This window comes from Choloepus didactylus, chromosome 9 (genome assembly GCF_015220235.1).
Source record: "Choloepus didactylus isolate mChoDid1 chromosome 9, mChoDid1.pri, whole genome shotgun sequence".
In the NCBI taxonomy this organism is placed as follows: Eukaryota; Metazoa; Chordata; class Mammalia; order Pilosa; family Megalonychidae; genus Choloepus; species Choloepus didactylus.
This window is the reverse complement of record NC_051315.1, coordinates 32,267,333-32,291,175: the sequence shown is the minus strand read 5'-3', so window position 1 is coordinate 32,291,175 and position 23,843 is coordinate 32,267,333. Positions and strand designations below refer to the sequence as shown.

The 23,843-nt window shown below is 35.2% G+C and overlaps 1 protein-coding gene and 1 long non-coding RNA gene across 13 annotated transcripts in view; one reads left to right on the top strand and one right to left on the bottom strand.

Moving 5' to 3' along the window:
• Positions 1-23,843, top strand: part of GTDC1 (glycosyltransferase like domain containing 1) — a 387,636-nt gene that overhangs the window by 139,426 nt on the left and 224,367 nt on the right. For 10 of the 12 annotated variants that reach the window (XR_005218687.1, XR_005218686.1, XM_037848609.1 and 7 more), the window contains one exon: positions 269-472. The exons of the other annotated variants lie outside the window; for them this stretch is intronic. Coding sequence is in view for 8 of the 10 variants with exons in the window: in XM_037848609.1 (XP_037704537.1) it covers positions 294-472 (179 nt within the window). In the remaining 2 variants the exon portion in view is untranslated. The remainder of the gene's footprint in view (positions 1-268; positions 473-23,843) is intronic. 12 annotated transcript variants of the gene reach the window in all.
• On the bottom strand, positions 6,364-22,097 carry LOC119543670. The gene is made up of 3 exons (XR_005218688.1): positions 22,004-22,097; positions 20,498-20,692; positions 6,364-7,509 (listed from the first exon to the last, which is right to left on the bottom strand). It is a non-coding gene; the product is annotated as an uncharacterized LOC119543670 (long non-coding RNA).

Genomic DNA, 23,843 nt, shown 5'->3' with positions numbered 1-23,843 from the left:
AGAAATCTGAAAAATAAAACAACCTTTATTTTCTTTTATTAACATGAAATAAAAATACCTGATTACAAAAATAAAAGCTTTAGGTATTACACATTTTTCTAAAAAGTGGGATAAGCCTATTTTAAAAAACAAAATGTGACTGTAAATTATTTGTATTCTTTCTGAGTGTAAAATTTAAACTTATTTGTAATGTATGTATATACTTATACATATTTGAAAAACACACACACACACATAAATATATATATATATATTGCTTTTTATCTAGAATCTGTGGAGGTTTGAAAGGACGAATGAGTATTCTCATCATTGAGGCATTCTATGGAGGGTCCCATAGACAACTGGTGGATCTGCTCCAAGAAGAGTTGGCAGACTGTGTCCTTTATACCCTTCCTGCAAAGAAGTGGCATTGGAGAGCACGGACGTCAGCTTTATACTTCTCTCAGAATGTTCCCATCAGTGAGCATTACAGGTAATTAGAACACAGGATGCGTCCTCAGCTTGTTTTTAATGTACCCCTAATAAGGGTGTTGCTTCTTTCTGGCATCTTTGAGAATCCTTCCAATTCTGGTTTCGTCATAAGGACTATAATACATATTCCTTTACAGACAGCAGAGCGTTGGAGTATACTGACACTCTGAAGACAACTGGTCAGCAGGAAAGTGACCTCATTTAGAATGTGTATGTCTTTTCTCATTTGTCTTGTGATTTTGTCACATTGTGCACATGACATTTTTTTTGGCCTGAGATGAGAGTTGAACTTGGACTCGTGTTTTTTTTTTTTGATTCTGTTATCTCCAATGCCTCCTTTAGTTTAGTTTATTGTGTTGGCCTGTATTATCCTCACAGGTTTTAAAGACTGTTGAGGTAGAAATAGATATACAAGGGTAAAGAGAGTATAGAAGATGGAGAAGTTGATTTTGACTGACAAATTGGAGATGACTTTATAGTGTTGGTAATCTCTGACTTGTTCTTGAAAGATAAGTAGATATCAGGGGCCCAGGCCTCTATTCTGAATTACTCTTATTTGTGAAAAAATGGGAACCAAGGTCTGTCTATTAGAAAGTGTTGAATGGGACATGCTGAAAACATGGATGAGAAATACTGATTACATTTTTAGGGGAAACGGGTAGAATGGGATCTCCCTGAAGGTCTCTACTTCCTTTTTCTCTATTTGTTATTTGTTACCATATGTTTTCTGGTATTAAACAGTGGAAGATTGTCCTACTGTGGTTTACAAATGGGCTGTCCTTGCCATTCTGGGCCCTTTTTGTAGAACTGCATTGGTTTAGGCAGGAGTGGGGAGTGCCAGGCTGGTAATTAATGGAGTTAGAGTGGGCAGGTTGTTAGAGGAAGGGCCTGTTGCAGGCTGCAGTGCCCACCTTGGCGTCAGCAGCTGTTCCTAAGGTAGAACAGCCACAAAGGAGACAGTAGCTTGTCATTTAAGTGTATGTTGCTATTCTTAGGTATTTAGGTGATTCAGATAATAACTCATTTTGTATATGAAAAGTGTGCATCATCTCTGAGGATTCAGACTGTCAGATAGAATAACAGTGAGAGCTCAAGTCATATTGCTTGAGATTTTAAAGATAAAATACTGTCTTGGTACCTATTGAGAATTTTGTAATTTTCAAATTTAAAATGTATCCTTTCTAATATAAGTTAATGTTTTATATTCTGATGTCAATAAATGATTATTATTGATTCACTAATAGTATGAGAAATTTCAATGACTACATAGACATAAAATTTTAAAGGCAATGATAACACTATTGCTGTGTTAAAATATGACTGTTTCGAGTTGCTTTCACATCACATTTAATTGTATTTTCTAAGCACCAATCTTATTATATTACTTAAGGTCAAGTAATTCAGTTGACTTTATGGCACATTTTCATTTAACATTATCATTCAACATAATAAATTTCTGCAGCGATTTGAACATTGAAATGAACCTTTTCCAAATCTGCTGTTTGTTTTCATTTTGATTATGCAGGTTTCAGAATCAAATTATCGTATCACAGATATATGTGTGTGGATAGCATGCAAACAAACTCTTCTGTATATACGGTTTCCCACTCCCTTTGCGGCCTGAAGCATTTGAGGATAAGCATCACAGTGCTCTTTGAAGCTGTCTTATTTGGGAGGTGGATTTCTGAAAGATGGGGATGTTAGTTTTTGGTCTCTCATAGCTATAACCTCCAGTGCCTGACAGTGGTATCTATGATCTTTCAAAGTCAGCCATTTAAGCTGTGCAGTTAACTGTATTAGTCTCATCAGACTTCACCCAAAGGCATACCTCACGAGTTTAACTTACAGTTACATTTGACCATTGACCAAATAACTTTTTTCACAAATTTTTGGAAAAATAGCAGCACCTCGAAACTTACACTAAGTTAAAAAATATGCTCACCCAATCCTACAGTGATATGCAAGAATAACCTGAGTAAATCTGATCTCTGTGGAGACTTTTAAATGTTTCAAGTTTTTGCTTTCCAGTTACTTATCCTATTTATTCATTTGACAAATGAAATCATCGAAATTCAAAGAAATAAAATGATAAAACACCAACATTGCCAACAATGCAAAATTTCCTCTGAACGAATAAGAATGTGTCTGCTGAGAGAGACCTTGAATGTAGGTACAGATGCTACTTTTCTCAGTTTCTGTACGTATAGTTATTGTAGCTTGTTATCTTGCTTCAGCCTAATTAGTCAGTTTGATTCTACTTCATCTTGACAGCTAAAAGAATATATCATGATTCATGTCAGAGCTGTTCAATTTTATTATAAATTACAAAACCATAACAAGTTCTCTTTCTCAAAAGTAGTCAGTAATTATTGTAATTTTTAGGTTATATTAAAGCCTTGCCTTCTGGAAACTTCACAAGATGCAGAAAAATGCTTCTAGGATAGGACATGAGAGAAGGACTTAAATTGTTCTGAAATGCATGAATTATTTGTCCGAGGATCAAGCATATCTAGTACTTTCTCTGAATATACCTTAGACTATGCATCAAGGATATGTCATTCATTTTTCTTTTTAAAATATCTTTACTGAACTGAAAGAGCCACTGTTATTTAAAATAATTTTTCGTGCTCAGAGTCTTACAATTACAATTTTTGTTCTGTCTGAGGTATTGTGGCAGATACCGATCGTTGCCCCCTCAGCAGTCCTTCTTTCTTGTTAAAAGAATCACAGTTGTCTTCAGGTGGTTAAGTACCCAGCTTCCACGAAAGAAGCGTGATCCTCCTGAGTTGGTCATGATGACCCCATTCTCCTTTGCCAGATACTCCTTTTCCCAACATTTCTTTGCAGCTAAGTTTGGTTATGTCACCAAGTTCTGACAAATTAGAATTAAATGGAAAACTTCTGGGGGTTCTTCCAGAGAAGGTTTTTTTTTTTTGTTGTTGTTTTGTTTTTTTTTGTTTCACTTGTAAAAGAAGAAAGGCACGAGGAGAAAGCTTTTTTTTTGCTGTTCCCCTTCCCCAAACCTGGCAATCTCCCCCTTCCTACGTTTAAATGTGGCTGTGATGTCTACAAGACATGAAATGACAAGTATGAGGACAAAAAGCCTCTTTTACCAAAAATAGCTGATGGAAGGCTGAGAGAGCCTGGATTAGACATCCATTTTGCACAATATAGCTACCTAACTGCCCGAAACCTTCTAGAAATGCTTCATAAAATACAGCAAATTTCTTTTTAAGTCTATAGCTGAGCAAAAGTAAGAGAAATCCATAGGAACCACAAATGAAAAGGAATCTGGAAATAGAGTGGTAAGCTGGTTTTGAAGTTGTGTCTTCCTAATCTTCATAAAGGGGACTGGCTTCATAAATTATGTTACATTCTTGAAATGAAATATTGGGGAACTCTAATTTACAGAACACAACGGAACACAGAAACCTTCTGTGTGCTCTTTATGGAAAGTTTCCCAAGACATTAAATGACAAAATGTAGGGTGTAGAACAGCTTATTCTCTGCTAGCTTTGTTATAAAGAAAGGTGTGTGTAAGAACTGAACAATGGGAGAGTACACTGGAAATGAATAAAAACAATTGCCTGGGGATTTGGGTAGTAAAGACCCACAGTGCCCCACCCATATCTCTCAGACCTTCTGGTGTGCTCTTGTCTGCCTTCTCCTGGTGTTTGCGTCTCTTTGCCTGAGGAAGCAGACTGTCCGGCCAGTGCAGGCAGCCGGTTGGGAGAGCCCCAGACAAATGATTCTCGTCCCTCAGATTAGATTATTCTGAAGTGTGTGCAGGATAGAAATCATTAATAAAGATCCCTTAAAAACTCTTTATGTCAGGAAACATAAAAGCACAATTCTAAATTCATGTATCAAAGAAGAAATCATAATGGATGCTAAAAATAGTAAGAACTGAATGATGATGAAAATGTTACTAATGATGTGGGTTGCCTTCTAGACTGATACACATCCACATCATCTTTAACAAATTTATTATTATTATTACTTTTTGTTTGTTATATGCAGGGTCTTCTAAAGGTTGTGGTCCAGGGCAGTGCCCCTTTTACTTGATCTGTGTGTAGTACTGGGAAGAAAATAGCAAGGATCAGAGAAGAAAATAATGAAATTGAAAACAAATGTATAATGGAAACGAACAAATTAAAAGTTATTATTTTGAAATAGTAAAATTGATAGACCAGAGACATGATTGACTTCAAAAAGGCACAAATACCTTTGGAAATGAACAAAGAACCTAACAATGGAAATAACACAGATCAATAAAAATGGGAAATGCTCTGGATAACTTTGTGCTAATACATTTGAAAACATACACGAAATGATAATTTCTTAAAAAAACATAACTTATTTCAGTTAATTGAAATAGAAACCTGAATGGACCTGTAATCATTAAAGATGTTGACTCATTAGCTAAAAATCTATCTACTAAAAGACAGAGACTTGGTTTTTGGGCCATGGTTGGTTTACTGCTCCAGTGCTGCCCTACCTCTTTCCAAACTTGTGTTACCTGGTGTTCTGGTTTAGATATATTATGTTCCCCTGAAAATACCATATTCTTTAATGCAGTGTTGTGGGGGCAGAGTTATTAATCCTTTTCATTAGGGTGTGACCTCTTGATTGAATGTTTCCATGGAGATTTGACCCCACCCATTCAGGGTAGGTCTTGATTAATTTATTGGAGTCCTTTAAAAGATCTCACAAGGAGAGCAGAAAGATAAAAACACTTCAGAATATACTAAGCCAAGACTCCGATGCTTGCTTGGAGACACTTGAGGATGCACACAGAAGGACATTTGGTGATGCTAAGTGAAGACAGAAGCCCAGAGACATTTTGGAGAAAGCCATTTTGAAACACCACAAGCTGGGAGCAAAGGATCAGCAGTCACCACGTGCCTTCCCAGCTGACAGAGGTGTTCCTGACGCCATTGACTGTTCTTCATTGACGGTATCATCTTGCTGATACCTTGGTTTGGACACTTTTGTGGCCTTAGGACTGTAAATTTCTAACCAAATAAACCCACTTTATAAAAGCCAATCCATTTCTGGTATTTTACATAATGGCAGCATTAGCAAACCAGAACTCCTGGTATCAAGTGTCTGCTTCCTTTCCAAACAGCCAACCTCTTTCCCAACCAACCAACCGAACTCCCTCCCTCCAGCCCTCCTTCCCTTTCAGGACTTCTTTATTGTAGCCATACAAAGCCTAACACTTAACAAGTGTTGGTAATCAATATTGTACCTCTTCCTTTTCCTCTCACCCCCTTTTTTAATGTCCAAGGAGAGGCAAGGAAAGCAAATAATTGTATAGAAAATAAAATCCAATAACAGTTCAGTCAGGTCAAGTAATGCATAAAATGAAGTTAAAGCTTAAGGTGAAATTTGATTGTTGACAATTCTATTATGATTTACTATTTTCTAAGCAGATTTTCTGTCATGGAAAGTGGAATTTTTTTATGAATTATTTAACAAACTATTCCCAGTGAAGCAATACTATAATTTTCTTTTGGAGAATGAACATTTTTAGCTGATGTGAACCCCTGTGTACGTTTGTTGTTTGTAATTAGTCTTGGGAATAAAATATAGGTAAACTAGTGGGTAGAGGTGAGTTAATAAGGGAGGTGGTGGTTTCTCAAACAATTTGCATTTGTAAATTAGTTATGTAAATTTTACTTTGCTTAGTAATTGCATCTTGTTTTGAATTTTTATTTTTACCTTTTTCTAAAAATAAAAGATTTTGAATAATTTAAGAATATTTTAATCATGAAAACATCTCTTTATTAAGTTTTTATCATAGGAGTATAAAAGTGACTGATTTAATAAGAATTTTTATGTAAATTGAAGTATTGTTAGTTTTACATAGAGCAGTCATTTTATATCTCTACAGTGACCAGAATATTTAATAGGATTAAATATTAATAATAATATCTATCAGTTTTGAACACTTACCATGTGCTTGACATACTACAACACCGACAGCTAAATATTGTTATCTTGATTTTACAGAGGGGGAAACTGAGGCTTAAAGAGTCAAGTTACTTGCACTTGACTCTTTAAGGTCAATTAGAGTATAGCTTGTGCTAACTTGTATAGTTAGGGGATTTGAACTCAAGTCTGGCTATATTCTCTTCTTTCTTTTTAAACCAATGCTCTTAACCACTATTGTATCTTAGTTCCCTGCAGAAGCAAGGTAAATTAATAAAGTAAATTAAACCTAAGTCCCTTTTGATTAAAAAGATACTGGGGTTGTACTATCAGAAGTGAGTGTGGTGCTTCTGGTGGTCTTGAAAAGTATTATGGCTCTTGAGTCTTGTTTGGAGGCTGGATGCTGGATGCCAGAGACCTTTCTATATCTGTGATTTTGTGATGTTCTTATTTTTCCTCAGCAACTATCTCTTTAGTTTTAAGCTACAGAAGTCCTAGGTCATTTGAATTTTCTCTTTTCAAATCTTTTTCTTAAATCCCAAAGAAGGAACTACATTTGATACTTTCTTTTTTCATGTGGTAGACTCATGAATACATAAATAACATTCCTTTGTTTAGAATGCTCAATACCTGCTATGCCCAAATTATTCTGAAACTGGTATACTGTGAAGTTGTTTACTTGGTTCATGAACTTGGCTAGGAGCAGCATTCCGTTACTGCCCAGCTGGCTTGCCTTATATCATTACCAGTTGTGTGTACTTCTTGGGGTCTAGTGATGTTCAGACACTGAATAAATACTTTGACAGTAGGTGCAATGCAGCATCCCATCATCTCACCAAGATGTGACTACCATACTTGGGACAACTGGCCCAAGAGCTTCCCTGCCATGGTTGCTCAGCCTAAAAGCTTCCTTCTCTGTACTGCCTTGCTGTGGGTTTCTGCTTTGCTCTCCTGTCCAGCCAGGACACACAGCAACCTTCCAGTATTTATATGGCCCTTAAGGTTCTTCGACAATATTTCTTCTCAGTTAAGTGTCCTTTGATTAAGGGCATTGTTCAAATTAGCCATCCAGACTTGATGTTGAAAATGTAGCTGACCACAACACTGCAAAAATATAATGATTCAATCATTCAGTCAGTTTCTGTGTGTCTTTCCTCTCTCTCATTCTCTTCTCTCTCCCACATATACACATCCATATGCACACGCACAGGAATAACTACCCTTTTAATTACCTTAACAAATTCGTCATTGCAAAACCTGTTACCATGCTCCCTAAAGGATAATTTCAGGCTTTCATCTTTTCCACTTTTCTTTGTGTTCCTTTGACAGTGCTCTCAAGAAGTAAAATATTCCAGTAGCAGGGGAAAAAAAAGGTTTTCTTGTTATGGAGTACGTAGTTACTCTCACCACAAACTGCTATTATAAAAGTAGCACATACTGTGAAGCCACTGCTTTCAAGGAGTTAAGCACTGCAGTGCAACTTCAGGTATATGTTTTTAATATCCCTTCTAGCATGTTTAAAAAATAAAATAAAATATCGCATGTAAGACTCTATACTGCCCCCCAGGTAACTGTTCATATGGATACAAGACATTATTTGTAACAGGTGTTGCTCCTTAAAGACCTCTAGGGTAAATCTTCCATATACTTACCCTTTGAAATTTGACAACTGTATTTTAAAAGACAATCTTGATGTTTATTATACTTTCACAGAGGGGAGAAAATCATTATTTTTAATGAATGGGATGGAAAAAAAGAAAAAAGACACCCATCCCTAAATGGATACAAAATGTACTATTGTATAAAAAAACTCTGGCTATAGAGTAAGGACCTGCATAATTTTGCATTTATTAATACACACATAAATAAAACACTTATGTTTTTGACATAATTTAAACTGCAAGTCTGATCTTAGAGCGCTTCTAATCTGGTTGTTTTCAGGTGTTGAATGTCTTCAGAGTTAATATCCATAGTGTGGAAAAAAACATTAGAAAATGAAAGGTATTTTAATTATATTTCCATTCCCAACATTTATTCATTTATTTGAGAAAGTTTTCCTGCTTTTAATAAGGTTTTAGTTAATGAAAAATTGGTCTGCTTTTGCTACTGTAGGATATGCGCAGGTATCAGTCTTCTGCTTACTGATTTGGGGCCTCTAAGCTGTGATGCAGAAACTCCATTTCCCTTTCCTTCTCTTAAGCCTCCTCTCCTCAGAAAGCTTTCAGTTTCTGAGATCAGACGAGATCCGGTGCATTCAAAGTGGTATGGCTGTAGGTGAAATGCAGAAATGTTGGACTTCCCCACCTGGATTATTGCCAATTTTCCCACAAACATTGAGGACTGCCAATTTGGTGGGCCAAGCCCTCTATCTTGGGGCTTGCCCTTGTGAAGCTTGTTGCTGCAAAGGAGAGGCTAAGCCTACTTATGACTGTGCCTAAGAATCTCCCCCTGGAGAACCTCTTTGCTCAGATGTGGCCCTCTCTTTCTAGCTAAGCCACCTTGGCAGGTAAACTCACTATCCCCACTACATGGGACATGACACCCAGGGGTGTTAACCCCCTTGTAACGCAGGAAATGACTCCGGGGGATGAGCCTGGACCTAGCACTGTGGATTGAGAGGATCTTCTTGACTAAAATGGGGAAGAGAGATGAAACAAAATAAGGTTTCAGTGGCTGAGAGATTTCTAATGGAGTCAAGAGGTCACTCTGGAGGGTATTCTTATGCGCTATATAGATATCACTTTTGAGTTTTTAGTGTGTTGGAATGGCTAGAGGGAAATACCTGAAGCTGTCGAACTGCAACCCAGTGATCTTGATTCTTGAAGACTATTGTATAACTATGTAGCTTGCACAGTGTGACTGTGAAAACTTTGTGGCTCACACTCTCTTTATCGAGTGTATGGTCAGATGAGTGGAAATGTGGGGACAAAAATTAGATGAAGAATAGGGTGGGATGGAGGGGATGGAAAGTTTTGGGTGTTCTTCTTTGCTTTTATTTTTATTTTGGAGTCAGGAAAAGGTTCAAAAACTGATTCTGGTGATGAACATGCAGATGTATGGTGGTGCTGTGAACAATTGGTTGTATGCTGTGGATGACTATAGGGTGTGTGAATATATCTCGATTGAACTGTATTTATCTCAATTAAACTGTACTTAAAAAAAAGAAAGCTTTTGGGCTTGCTCATTCACTTGGAGTCAGATTTACCTCCCTTGTACACTCTGTCACGTCCATTAAATGACTAGTTCATGCTCATCTTTCTTTTGATTATACTGAGCTGTGGTTCAGGCCCTGATGTTTATTCATGAGATGAACCTGCTAGGATCACCAGTGACATCCCAGAGGCCACTGCAGAGAGAGGCAGGAGGCGACACAGGCCCCGTGCTACCACAGCACACTCATGTCCACTTTATCCTTCTATCTTTCCAAAGAACACCATCCTATATTTTAGTGAATTTCTTCCTGCAAACAGTCTTTCCTATATTTCCCATTGTTCACCATCTCATGCTTGAACCCTCCCCTTCTTTAGGAGAAATTCCTGGTGAATATGTGAAGTCAAGAGAGGGCCGAGGTGGTGGGATGGTTTGAACAGAATCTTCTGGGACTAGTTTTCTTTTTGCTCTTTCTAAACTTGCTTCCACTTTTCCTTTCCCTACGCACTATTTATTAAGAGCTTTTTTTATATTAAGAGCCAGTACCTGTGCTAGCACTGGTGACATAAAGCCATTGACTTTTACAAACTTGGACATACAGTGTGGCATGCAGGAAGCACCTAGTAAACCCTTTATTAATCAGAAGACAGCTTAGTACCTATATCCATTTGCTAATTCTCATAGTCTTAAATAAATAATACGTGATTAAAAACCATCAGTGACTTCCCATTGCACGTGGAAAAATCCGGACTCCACACAGGGGCTTCCTGTGATCCCTGTGCTCTGGACCCTGCCTGCCTCAGACCACTATCATCTCCTTAACCTGCTATAGCCACACTGACCTCAAGCTCTTCCCTGCTTCAGAATCTTTTGCTACTTGCTGGTCTCTCTGTCGGTCACATTTATTCCTGCCCCTCCACACACCCTTTGTTCTTCATTTTGCTTATTTCTTCCCATCCTTCAAGAGTCAGCTAACATCTCACCTTTTCATAGAGGCCTTCCCTGACCACCCTATCTAAAATAAGCCCTCTATTTCTGCATTCTTCCCCCCCCACCCGTAATAACATTTTCCATAAACTTGTAATTATTTAGTTTGTTTACTTGAGTTTTTCCCTCTTCTCATTATACTTTTAAGTTGCATGTTGTCTTGTTTACCATTTTATACCCAGTACCTAGCAAGCTGCCAAGCAAATAGGAGCTGCTTAATAAATATGGTTGAATGAATGATTTAATAACTGTGGGTTCTAAAATGGAAACAAAATATGGTTGCAGTTAACTTTGCTAATTTGCTTATTTTTTTCTGCCTATGGTCACTACCAATATCCTGTGTTGAGGGATATCATTTTTTCTACACAGAAAGATGTGTGAAAAAACCTTTTAGAGTCATTTAAAAGCTGTGTTACTCAGCTTTATGGGATTAAAATAAAGAATTCCATTCACATTTACTCACTTATTTTTATGTGTTATATTAATCAGACTATGAAAGCAGTCGTCATCTATTATGTAAATTTTGATAAAAAATATGTTTTTCTGGAATTTCCCCTTTTTAAAAGTAACTGATTTTAGAAAAAAAAAAGTTTCTTATTTCAGGAAACATTGTAGAATCTAAAATATGCCTGTATATTTTGCAGCATTTCATTTCATTGTATTTATAAGGCTTTTAATTTTGGCAGGGGCCATCCATGAAGAGTGGCCTTTCAATTGATGGTGCAGAAGCTATCAGGATAAATGAGAGATTAGAATTTAGCTTGTCTTCACTTTCCAGGGCTACTATGACAAATGCCACAGAATGGGTTGGCTTAAACAACAGGAGTTGATAGTCTCATGGTTTTGGAGGCTAGAAGCCCAACCTCGAGGTATTGGCAGGGCTTGCTTTCTTCCCAGAGTCATGCCTACTCCTCTTTTTCTTCTGATTCTGGCTTCTGCTGACTGACCGACTGACTGTGTCCAAATTTCCTTTGCTTATAAGGACTTCAGCTGTAATGGATTAAGGCCCACCCTCACTCAGTTTGGCCACATGTTAACTAATATATTCAAAGGTCTTATTTACAAATGGGTTCCCACCCACAGGACCAGAAGTTAGGACTTAAACATGTCTCCTCTGAGGGACATAATTCAATCCCCAACATAAGCCAAAGAGCTGTTTTGGCCACCAAATTATTTCAACATTTTACATTTTTAATGCTTTTAGACAGACACACATTCTTTGTTTTGGTTACAAGGACCATTGGTTGCTTTTGTTGTATACCAACCTGCTTCTCAACATTTGTGTAACTGAACAGGCCTTTTAGGCCTTTGTGCTTGCAGCCTCTGACTTAGAATATGTCCAAGAATGAATCTACAATGATCTTTAATAAAATATACTGAAATATACATATATGTAAAAGAGTTTAATAAAAGAATGTAAATTGGTTGTGTTTGAAAGCAGCAGCATGTTAGAGGATTTATCAGTCCTGGATTGTGTTCCCAGTTCTGCCATGTATTTGTTTGGCTTGGAAAAGCCAGTTTATAGCTTTATCGTCTTACTTTTTCCATCTGTAAGCTGAAGCTTTTGGTGTCGTCTAATCCTGATGTCGTGAACAAGAAATTAAAATCAAGATCAAAATTTAAGGAATTCTAACACATAGGACTTATTTGTCCCCTCTCTCACTCAACTTTGTTCTTGAGAACTGCTTCATTAACTCAGGGGTTATTTGTATAACTCCTTGAATTCTTATTATATTTTATTTTTAGCTTTTATTTTTAGAGTTAGGGCCTTTGGGGAATAATTCTTGCCAATAGTGCTTCTGTCTTTGGAGTCATTCTGCTATAACTTATTTGTTCTGATCTCCTGTTCCAGCCTCAGAATTTCATGATCATTTACCTTATCAAAGAGAAAATGTCTGACCTCAGTGTTAGCTCTTTGTCAATACAGGGCATGGCATGTAGGGCATGTACACCAACTATTTAACATGTTGTTAGATAATTTGTACAGTACTGCGATGAGGACAGCATTCACTGACGAACTTCAGAGGAAGTTCAGTTCTCATTCAGCAGGTTAGAAGGTAGACCTACGAGGATGTTACAGATTTTGATAGGTGGATATGTAATGGAAGAGTCCAGTAGGAGAAGGAAATGTTGTGAACAAAGGGATTGATGCAGGAAAAATAGGTAAATATTTAGAAAATTCTAACAGCTTTCTTTAGAATGAACTAATTTTGAGTTAGGAGGAGTAGTGGGAGATCAGGTTGGAACGATAGGCAGATTTTTGTCTAGTTCCTATACATTCTTGAATTCAAGGTTAAGAAATTGGGGTACTTTTACTCTAGGCAGTGTCTGTTGAAGGTTCTATTACTCAGCTCTTTTAGTTGCATGTGATAGAAACTTAATTCAAAGTCACTTAAACATAAAGGAAGGTGTATTGGGTCATATGAGCGGAAGTCTCAGGGTGCTTGATTCCAGACAAGGCTGAATCCAGTGATGTCGTTAGGTCTCTTGCTTTCTTGACTCTACTTTTCTCTGTTTTGGCTGCATTCTGGGATGTTCACTCTCCAGATGGATGCTCCCAGAGCTAAGTTAAATCCTACCTGCTTGGTTACTCTGAAAGAGAGTACCTCTTCTCAGTAGCTCTAACAAAAGCCTCATGATTGACAATGAGGTCCACCCCAACCAAACCCCATGAACTGACTAGAGGAGGTCAAAAGGAAAATTGCATTGCCATTTCTTAAAGAATGGATATTTTGCAGGCAAAAACATAATGAGTACTGTAGTCAAACACTGGAGTAAGGTGAGGAAAACTGCATAGGATGATTATTACAGCAAGACAGAATGAAGACTGTGGATGGGGTAGGGATGGTCACTGCATTCTAAACATCTAATGGAGAAACAGTGAGATTCTGAATAAGAACCATGATAGTAGGATGGAAAGTAGGAAAGGGATTAGAAGTATGAAGGAAATGTATGTTGTTTGTTCTTTACTAGTTGTGAAATTTGGGAACTGAATTAAAATTTACCTTTGTCCTATCCATCAGAAAAGGATTGGGGGATATAAATTAATTTAGTCGAAATCACAGTTAAACTACTTTAGTGGTTATAATTATTTAAAAATATGCTAATTATAAATTATTCTTATTTCCTCATTAAGTTGAATCAGTGAGTTTGTCTTGACAGCATTTATTTTAAATTGTCCCATGTACTTAAATTTAATAAAGTTTATTTTCTTTAAAAATTTAATGCAATACTGACTCTTTTCATTTAAACAAAATTTGTAATATACAAACTTATACATATATACACACACATATACATATATATACTATCAAGAAGTGATTCATTACCTGGTATTAACTTCTCAAACTTAACCAAAACAAACAAAAAAGTCAGATATAAAGTACATCTCTAGAGTTCATATATTGTGCTAGATCTCAAAGTGAAAATCAGTGAACAAAGCTTGTGGTTGTCTCTCTACTTAGTATACAACTCAGAATAGTATACAGCTCTTTCTTTTCCTCAATCATTGGAAATAGCAAAGCATACATTTGTTGAACACATACTATGTTTTAGACACAAATAATAAAAGGGTGAATAAGGCAATATGCTTTAGAAACAAATTTTCTTCTCTTGGATATAGTTCAAGTTTTGTCATTTTGGTATTATTTGTATAGTGTTCGTCAGAGTCAGTGTTTCTAGAGCAGTCAGGTACTAGCAATGTTTCTTGGGAAATCCCCTATATTTGGTAATCTGTCTTTCACCATAATAGTAGATGTAAAATGTTGGGGGTTTTAGCCCATAGTTTCTCTGTGTATCCAATATTGATACAGAACTGTTTTGGTGGGTTCCGAGATTTTTAGAAAATGAAAGTAGGTCAGAATGTGAATTAGTTTTTGTCATCGAAGTTATTTTTCCTCTAGTATGTTGCTTTAATAGAGTAAAAAAATTTCCATGAAATCCAAGTTATATTCAAGACAAATATCATCTGTGTATTTTGCATGTGTTTGTGTGTGTACATGTTTATTTGTGTATGTAGCATTTGCATTATGGAATTTTTCATTGTGATGTAATGATTCTTAGCACTCATTTTGTGACATTGCCAACTGTCTTCAGTGTTCTCAAATGGAATTTTTACCTTTTAAAAACAAAGGAAAATATCAATTTACTTTTACTGAAAGAATATTTTTCTATACCATTTTTTTAAACAGAAACCAAGTGAGAGATCAGTGCCATAACTGCAGAGGTTTAGGAATCCTTGACTGACTTCATGTCTTATTTCACTGTTGGTGAGAATGAGATTATAACTTGGGTGGGGGGGTGTCTTATAAAGAGTGATTCGTTGGGCTATGCAATCATTTAAAATACCAGTAATCATTTTTTCAACTCTCCAAAATATTTGATAGCATTCATATTTTATTTGCAGGATTTTTTAAAAAGTAAGAGAAGCAGAGGTTAAGAGTTGAGGTCTAGTTTGTTCTGAAATTTGAGTATTATTTAATGTGTATGTAGAGTTTATGTAAGTAAACTTTTTCTTTGTCTGATTTTGGTATTAAGAACCAAGAGTGTAAAAAAGAAGACTCACACATCCATAAACACACACAAGAAGTAAAAACAGTTGAAATTTTAGAATTTTACTACCTGAAAAACATTCAGACCTTTGGAAACATGATCTTAATACTTGCCTTCTTTCAATCGGTTTTATTTTAGATAAAATGCTGGCAGATGGTAGTGATCCACATGAACAGTGTTGAGTTTTCTTTATTTTCCATGGAAAAAAGTTCCCAGAAAAACTTTTGTTCTTTAATATGTTCAGCATGCATATGTTTTATATGTTTTAACCAGTATTAAAAATGCAGTTACTAATTAGATGTCTAAATCTGAGAGGAGTTGTGGTGAGTACCAGCTTCTAAGAATTACTGAAAAAGCAAGTTTTGATGAATAGGGTTTTCTTTTTCGCTATTACATCCTTCTACCTTTTCTGGTCCCAGCAACTAAGGAATTTGCATTATCTGTGTTTCTTAGCGGTTATGTTCTTGGATTTCTACTGGATATTGTTATTTTTGATGATAAACCCTTAAGATGTTGATTATATCAAAACTTGGATAATTTAAGATATTTACATTCTATTATGATCTGTTTTATATTACGGTGAAAATGTTAATACTTTTGTTACTTCTTTCAGGATTTAGGGCTTAAATGGGCACACAAAGCTACGAACTTTGATATACTGTAAATTTTAGAAAAATGGTAGGAAATCTCTGAAGTGATATTTTGCAAACTGGCTTTGTTCCGTAATTTGGTTTTACATTTTACATGTGGGGTTGGGGGGATCCGTTCTTTCCAAATTTATCTATATGAGTCAGCTAAAGCCTTCCTTCTAATAGTGTGTCATAAAATGGTGCCATTTGAATCAGTATTTCCATATTTGCAGTTTTGAATATTCAGTTTATACTAGTCAACATACACCTACATTTCTGTTTTACTTTTCATTTGTCATTCAATTTCTTTTCAGATGATAAGCATATCTAACCAAGAATGACTTCTAATTTTCATAGACATGGAGCATCAGTTGTCCTACCAGTTATTTTTTCTTACTGACTAATGTGGTATTTGTTAGCAACTCCAAACCACAGATTAGGAACGTAGATTTTGACTACTCCTGGCTCATAAATATTAGCTCACACAGTGTGAATTCCTTCAATGTTTGGACATTCCTAGGAACATATGATGAGTTATATTTTTCCCTCTTATACCTAATAGACATATTATTATGTAGTAGCTCTGAGGAAGGGGGAAAGAGGGACTAGAAGTTAGAGGAGTTGATTCAAGGCCAGTTTGGCCACGCACCCATATCTGGGCACGTCACTCTCATTCTGCATCTTCAGCTGCAAAATGATGAAAATGAAAACAATATTCTTCCCATTAATCTTCAAGATGCGTTATGAGGATCAAATGAGATCGTGTTTCAAAAATATTTTGTAAACTGGAGAGAAAGATGTTATAGTTTGAACTGATTTAGTCAGACTTTATTGTTCTACATGACTGATTTTTTTGGAGTTTTTTTTTTTAAGTTATTAAATCTCTAGCCTTTGGTTTTTCTATCTATTTTAAGATGTGAACAGGAGAGATTGCCTAAGAATTAATATTTTAATAAAAACATAATATTTAAAGAGATTTTGGTTGAAAGCCATAATGTGCTACCACATTCATTCTTGGGAGTGATAGTAATAAAGTGGGAAGAAGTGATAGAGGGGGTATTATTTGTAGTTTTGCTCTCTCTTTAACTTATTTTGTGGTTGTGATATCAATTTTGGATTATACCTAAAAAGCAGTAATTAATTAAATATTATATAGGCAATAATAATGAATTAAAATTGTGTGGTATTTATATCTACATTTCTGTAATTAGAAAAGTGAATTAAGAATATTTCACCATGTGTTCATTTTCTTTAACATTTGTGTAATGCCTCCTATTTTGTAAGGCACTTTTTTAGGTACTTGATTCAAAAGTATGTGATCAAATGTTCTGTTTATGATTAAAGGTAAAATGGAACATGGTTGAATCACACCCTTATCTAGTGTTTTAAAGGAAAATATAGGTGTATGGTTGGCTTATGGTTCTGAAAGTTTGACAATGCCTATTGCCTTTTTGAGGAAAGGCAGTGTTTCATTCCAGCAATTGAATGCCTGTAACTTTCAAACAGAAGTGATTTCACATATATAGCATCTTCTCTTTGTTTAAACTCCAAGGAAACAAATTATGTGACTATCTGAACATGCAGAAATTTCTCACATTAATTTTAATAAAAAAATAACAGCGGAATATCATAACTGCCAAAAATATTTGATAAATGGAAATAAATGTTCTAAAATATGTTCCTGAAGTTGACACGAATTTTTGTAAACATAATTAAAGTTTATTTTCTTGTTCAAAATCAAAATAGCCATTTCAGGTCAGCTGTGTAACTGGCCACCGCATTAGAGCAGATCATTTAGCTCAAATACATCTTTAAAACCTATTATAAATAAGCTGAAAGCATTGTAATAAAGTTTTGAAGAGATTTTATGTAAATTAATTTTGTGTTTTCTCTATAAAGATAGGCTTTCTTTCTTTTTTCTTTCAAAAATCTCTGAACACATTTTTACCTTTGGCAATTGGGTTTGAAAGCAAAATACACTGAAGGAAATTTGGAGAACTGTTTTGACAAGCTTGGTGCAGAGGGTGATAGCTGACCTGCTCACTGGACTCCCCTCCATTTTTAGACACTTTTTAATTCTTTCATATAACTGGAGAAACAGTAAATCTAAGATAAATGAACACTCTCACTCCTTATACCTTTGTTTTCCAAGTCCCCCTCCCAGGTAAATTTGAATAGCTATTTGCTATTTTTTGCTTTTTGCCATTGCTAAGTAGTTTTACTTATTTCATGATTCTTGGACAGGATGTAGCATGCTGAATGGATGAGCAGAAAAGGAGAAAAAGTTGTAGATAAAGAAATAGATAATTAACTCATGACTTCTCGAGCAGCTGAATTTTGAAAGCAAATATCCAAAGTATATTTTAGGGTTATTTTACTGTCTTGTGGTGTTTAGTATTGACCTTTATTTGAACTTCTATGAGGAAAGATGATCAGAGATATATTCAGGAAATATTTGGTTATTTCTAAAGTCCCTAAGGGCAGAGGTTTTGCCTTTTTCACCATTGTATTTCTGGGTCTGATTCTTAGGGTTCAGTACAGTAAATATTTGTTGGGTGAATGAATTAATAGTGATAATACTAAAAAATATCAGTAAAATTCATAAGACATATACATTTGCTGTGTGCAGTATTCCAGATGTGTTTATAGCCAAAAAGAGATACACAGAAGAATCATGATATCTGATTTTCTAGCATTTACAGATTTATATTTAATAATTGACTTCACATGTTTTGCAGATTATATGGTCCCTATTTTTTCTTCTTTCTTCCTTGTCCTACCAATTGCCGTCCCCTGCATATAGTGGTTGCCCAATATTTTAAAAAAATTTTTGCATAAATATTGTGCTTCACTTTAGTAGAAATACTTCTTGCTTATATAACTACCTGTTGAGTGCAATGGAGAAAAAGGTTTTTCTAGTGTTTTCTGCTTTTCTCTTTGGGATTCTTTTTTAAGGGCAGAAGATGTAGCTGCCATGAATTTGAAGCACACCAGGGAGAATTTAAAGTCACTATAATTTGAAAATACTGAGACTTCTTTTTCCATAATACAGTAGCCATTGTTACTGTTTATTAGTTCACTGACTGAAAGACTTTGGGTTGGGCAACACAAATGCAGTGAGAAAAGGGTTTCATTAGATGCACTTCCTATAGGATGGTGAAATCCAGGACCTTTTTGAAAGTGTACAGATTTTGATGAGAGAAGGAAACATTGGAGGAACAACAGTGGTTTATAATCTCTGGGGGCATGTACCTCTTGGCTTGACAGTGGTGTCAATTTATGTGATTTACTTTGTAGAAATAGAATATCACTCTTGCTTTAGGTAGTATTTCTTGACCTTCATGTCCCATCTCATAGAATGATCCCCTCCTAATCTTCCTCTTTGTGTTTTAGTTAATCACCATACTCCGTCATTAAGAATGTTATTTTGTCACTATCCATTTCCTGGAGGCCTCTGTAGCTCACTCTGACTAGTTATTATTTTGTTCTTGGTTGGCATTTTTCTTTCCCACTACTTTTGTTTTAATTAAAAAAATTAGAAAAATTACCTTTTTCCCACCTCAGATTATGTTGAAGCAAATTCCAGACATTCCATTTGTTATCACTACATATTTCATTGTATCTCTAAAAGATAAAATCTTTTGAAAAAATAAAACATAACCCCAATACCATTATCACCCTTGATAAAAACTACAAATAATTCCTTAATGTTAAATACATCTAACCTTACAGTCCTATGGTCCTCTTATGTAATGAAGAAAAGAAAAAGCAATTTCCCAGCATCCAGAGCATGCTCATAATGCCATGTATGCAATGGTTGCTCTATAAAAGCTTCCTTTTGCCCACAGAGCTTAAGTATGTTGCTCCTTATTTGAGAAATGATTAATCCATGTTGATTTAGTGGCTCACTTAGTGTCTTTAATGCTTTGCATTCATTTAGTTTTTATTCCTCCAACATACAGATTGTACTGCATTGTGTGACCAGTGTCCCCTGGAGTTGTGGAGAACAAAGCTTGTGCTTCCACACAGGGCAGCTCTGCCTGTGGGTGGGCCCTGGCCATCAACATTTATATTAAAGTCCCTGCAAGTGTTTCTAATGTGCAATCAGTATTGAGAACACTGGGCTTAGTAAAAATAATAGTATTATCTATTATAGTTTATCTTCATCATTTCAAGATTATACTGATAAATATAACTCAGTAATTCTATTACTTTTCTTTCACTTGCTGGGTATCTCCTTTCCTTTTGTTTTGTTACTTTTAAGGGATAATTATAGTAGTATGGAACATTCTGTCCGCATAAAAGCTTATTGAAGAGGTTAAGGTTCTTGCTAATTAAAGAAAATACTAATTGGACAGATTTTTGTTTTGTATTAGTGATTTTCATTATTTTTAATAATAGCTCTTTTTATGATACTGCTATTTTATACTTTATAAATGGAATGATTTAAGTATTTAGATAAATTTTTTTTTGGAAGAGTTGATTATGCTTTGGTTTATAGGTGAGATAGAGACAAAATGTAATTATTCTTTACAGTGTCAGGACGTTGTTATTAGAAAAAATCTGCCTCTGTTTTCTTTCATGTCAGCATATTCTTTCTAGATTTTTATAGATGTGTTCAATAAAATAATGCTGTATTTCTTTATATAAAATAATCTTTACTAAATAATGAAAATGTATATATATTTATAACTCTTAGTTTCTATACTCACTTTTCCTGTTCCTAAATTTTATGTATATGCACGTACACACACACACTCATTTCTTACACTTACCATTTGCATTAAGTTTCAGCAAAATGTCGTTAATTTTCTTTGATATCTCAGTTTATAGGAAAGGAAACTGAAATGTTCAGAAATCAAATGGTTTGCCTTTTGTCCAATAGCAAATTAATGTCCTGGTCCAGTTGGTTAAGAGAGTAGCCTGTGATTTCTCCAGTTTGAAAGCACTGCTTTTCAATGTCTTGAAAGCTTAAATTTAAAAAAATCAAAACAAACAAACAAACAAAAATCCCAAAGTGTTGCCAGTCTTTTCATTTCACTTATACAACATATTTCTTGGTATTCTTTTAGCAACTTTCTTATTTGCCTGGGTAACTTTGCTGTACTGATGTGACCATCCTAGAGTAGAAAGATCTTTGATCAAAATCCTAGACTTCTGTATGTGATATGGTGCTTGTTACTTTCTAGGCTTCAGTAAATTTCTGAATAAAGGACTCTTCTTGGTGCCTCAGTGTACATACAATAAGCCATAATGCAGTCATTAATTCTGGAATCAGAAGCTGTGAGAAATCATATAACCCAGAACTTCTGTGTGAAAGTGTAATGTTTTATCTTTGGTTTACAGATAAGGCAACAAAAAAAGTTCAGTGACTTGACCATCATCACATAGTTAATTTCAGGATTGTATGGATCAAATGTTAATCATTTGCCTCCTAGATAGAGTCTTTTCTGTGATACCTCTTGTTTTTTTATTAATAAGTGACTTTAGATATTAATATCTGACATTTGGAGGGAATGACAGATATTAACATAGTTGGTACTTTAGAGTTTATCTAATCAAACTGCTGTCCTTTCATGGCTGAGGTTGAGTTGTTGAAAGTCACAGGTGGCTGATGACATTTCTAGGTCCTGGTGTTCAGTATTGAATTCTAGAATGTGAATCTAATGTGACAAATTTTGATAGTAACTACAGGATACTGATGAAAATCAATAACAGGCTTGAAAATAAATACTGAAAAAATTTGAAATAATTTAAAGACAAAGGTTAGAGATTATTTAATTAATCAATAATATTGTTCACTTGCCACTGACAGCAAATGGAGAAAAACAGGCTTAAACGAGAGACGCAGATTTGCTTTTTTTTTTTTTTTTTTTTTCCAACTGGAAAGTCTGATAAGGAGATTGTTAATAATTGCCATGGAGAATTTGAAGAAGAATGAATGCTCCCCTCTTTATTCAGAACAAAATGAAAACAAAACCCATGCTCAGATCTACACATCAGTTTGATCTGACCTGGACATTTCAAATGTTTTCAAATCCACTTGTTTGCATACTTTACTTCCTGACCCATTCTTCATCATTGCTCCCTCTTCATTTTCTAACTTTAAATTTATTTTAAAAGGAAAGATTTCTACCTTCTACAACCAAAGTCTCTGACGTCCTTGAACCTGTGACTCCTCCGTGCCTGGTTTTTTAATCTTTTGCCCTTATAAAACAGGACATGGTGTAAGTGGTGGTTTTCAAATCTCCAGCTTTCAGATTAAAGCACAATTATCATACCTCATACTTCCTGTAGATGGATCAGGGTTGTGTTCTCCACTAGTATCCTTGAGGATTTCCAAGACATGAGAGCAGAAGAAGCAACTCAGTATTCCTTCTAGCCATGTTGAACCATCGTCTTCTTTTTTTTTTTTCTTTTTCTTTTTTTTGTCATGGCTTCAGCTATTTGATGGATTATCTAGCTATGACTAAACATCCTGTCTCAACTGATTTAAATACTTCCTGCTGGGTAGCTTCTATGACTGACTTTTCTTCATATTCTGACCACTCTGGTACTGTACTGGTGAAGTTATGTTGCCTGCTTGCCACAAGTACATAACTGGATTACCCTTTCAATGACTACCTTTTTTATATCTATAGACAGCTCTTTGGAAAAATACAAGCAATTACAAAGTCACAGGTTATGTTTTATTTTGTTTTAAAATAATCTAACCTCTTTTCTCCCACAGGCTTTTACAACCTATATAAAAACAGAAAACAATTAAGCCTTGATTGTTAGTGGCTTGAACTTGGAAAGGAAGACAATTGGTAATCAGAACGTCTAGTTGCTGCCTCTTCCTATTGTGACTAGTCAGAATTTCTAAACACGCAGGTTTAAAATTCCAAGGCATGGCTTTTGGGGACTTCAAAGTAGGTTATAGTTCTTAGCATCCTTCCTGATTATCAACCAGGGTAGCCATTGGCTATGTTTAGGATCAATTATGAAGGAGGTAGACACGGTGGATTAATTTAGGCCAATTCAAAATACAAAGTATCTAAGCCTTCTGGCTGGTGTGTTTGATGGGAAAGTTAGAGCACTTCTGCATTACTTAATTCTGCTTTGTAGGGTGTTAGCTTTGAATTGCTCTTTAAATATGATGACTAATCAAGAGTTATGCAGATCCCGAGTGGATGATTATGAAACATATGACTTCAGGTTCATATATGGCCTAATCCTCAGCTTTGCCATTTATTAGCTGTATGCTTTTGGAAAACTGCTTACTTTTCTCAGTTTCTCATCTTTTAAAATGGGAATAATAATACCTACTTTACAGTGCCATTGTGAAATTGAAATTAAAGCAAATGAGATAATGTAGGTAGGAGCCTAACATAGTGCCTGGCACAATATAAGTGCCTCAGCAATGGTAAAAGTACCTTTGCATTTGTGTAGCACTGTACAACTTTTTCAGACACTGTATCATTTGATCTTTCAGTGAAATTATGAGATGGTCAGGAAAACCGGTGATAGCACCTTTCTTAACCAGTGAGAAAGCTAAGTTTGAGAGATTAGTCCAGAATCATATGGCTGTTTGTGATTAGATTTTCAAATTGCTAGTCCGGAAGCTCTAGCTTTTTCACCACTTAAACTTCTAACTTCTTCTGATTATTTGAACTTCTAATTGTAGTTATAGTGGGTTAAGGGTGCCAGTGCTTTAGTGGAATCCCTGATGCTTTCAAGCCTGCATGCAAATGAAACAGCAGATACTTAAAGGGCTTTGGAAAATAATTGAAAATGCTAAGCAAGCAAGTAAAATTGAATGTTTCTTTTCCTTATTTTAAGTTCTTACATTTATTCTTTATTAGTCACATTTTCATTGTGACTTGGTGCTAAATTAGAAATATCTAAACAATAATAATTTCCAAAACAAGATAAGAAAAACTTCCTATAGCCATTTTTCTGTTCTAGTTTCTCTGTTAGCCTTGTTCAAATGTTCTTTTAATAGCCAGTTCCATATCGCTCCCCAAGGCTTTTTTGTTGTTGTTCAGGAATTCCAAAGCATTATGACTCTTTATTTTTTATTGTAGGAACTAGTTTTATTAACATATGGCAATGAAACTGACACTTTAGGAATTATTAGCA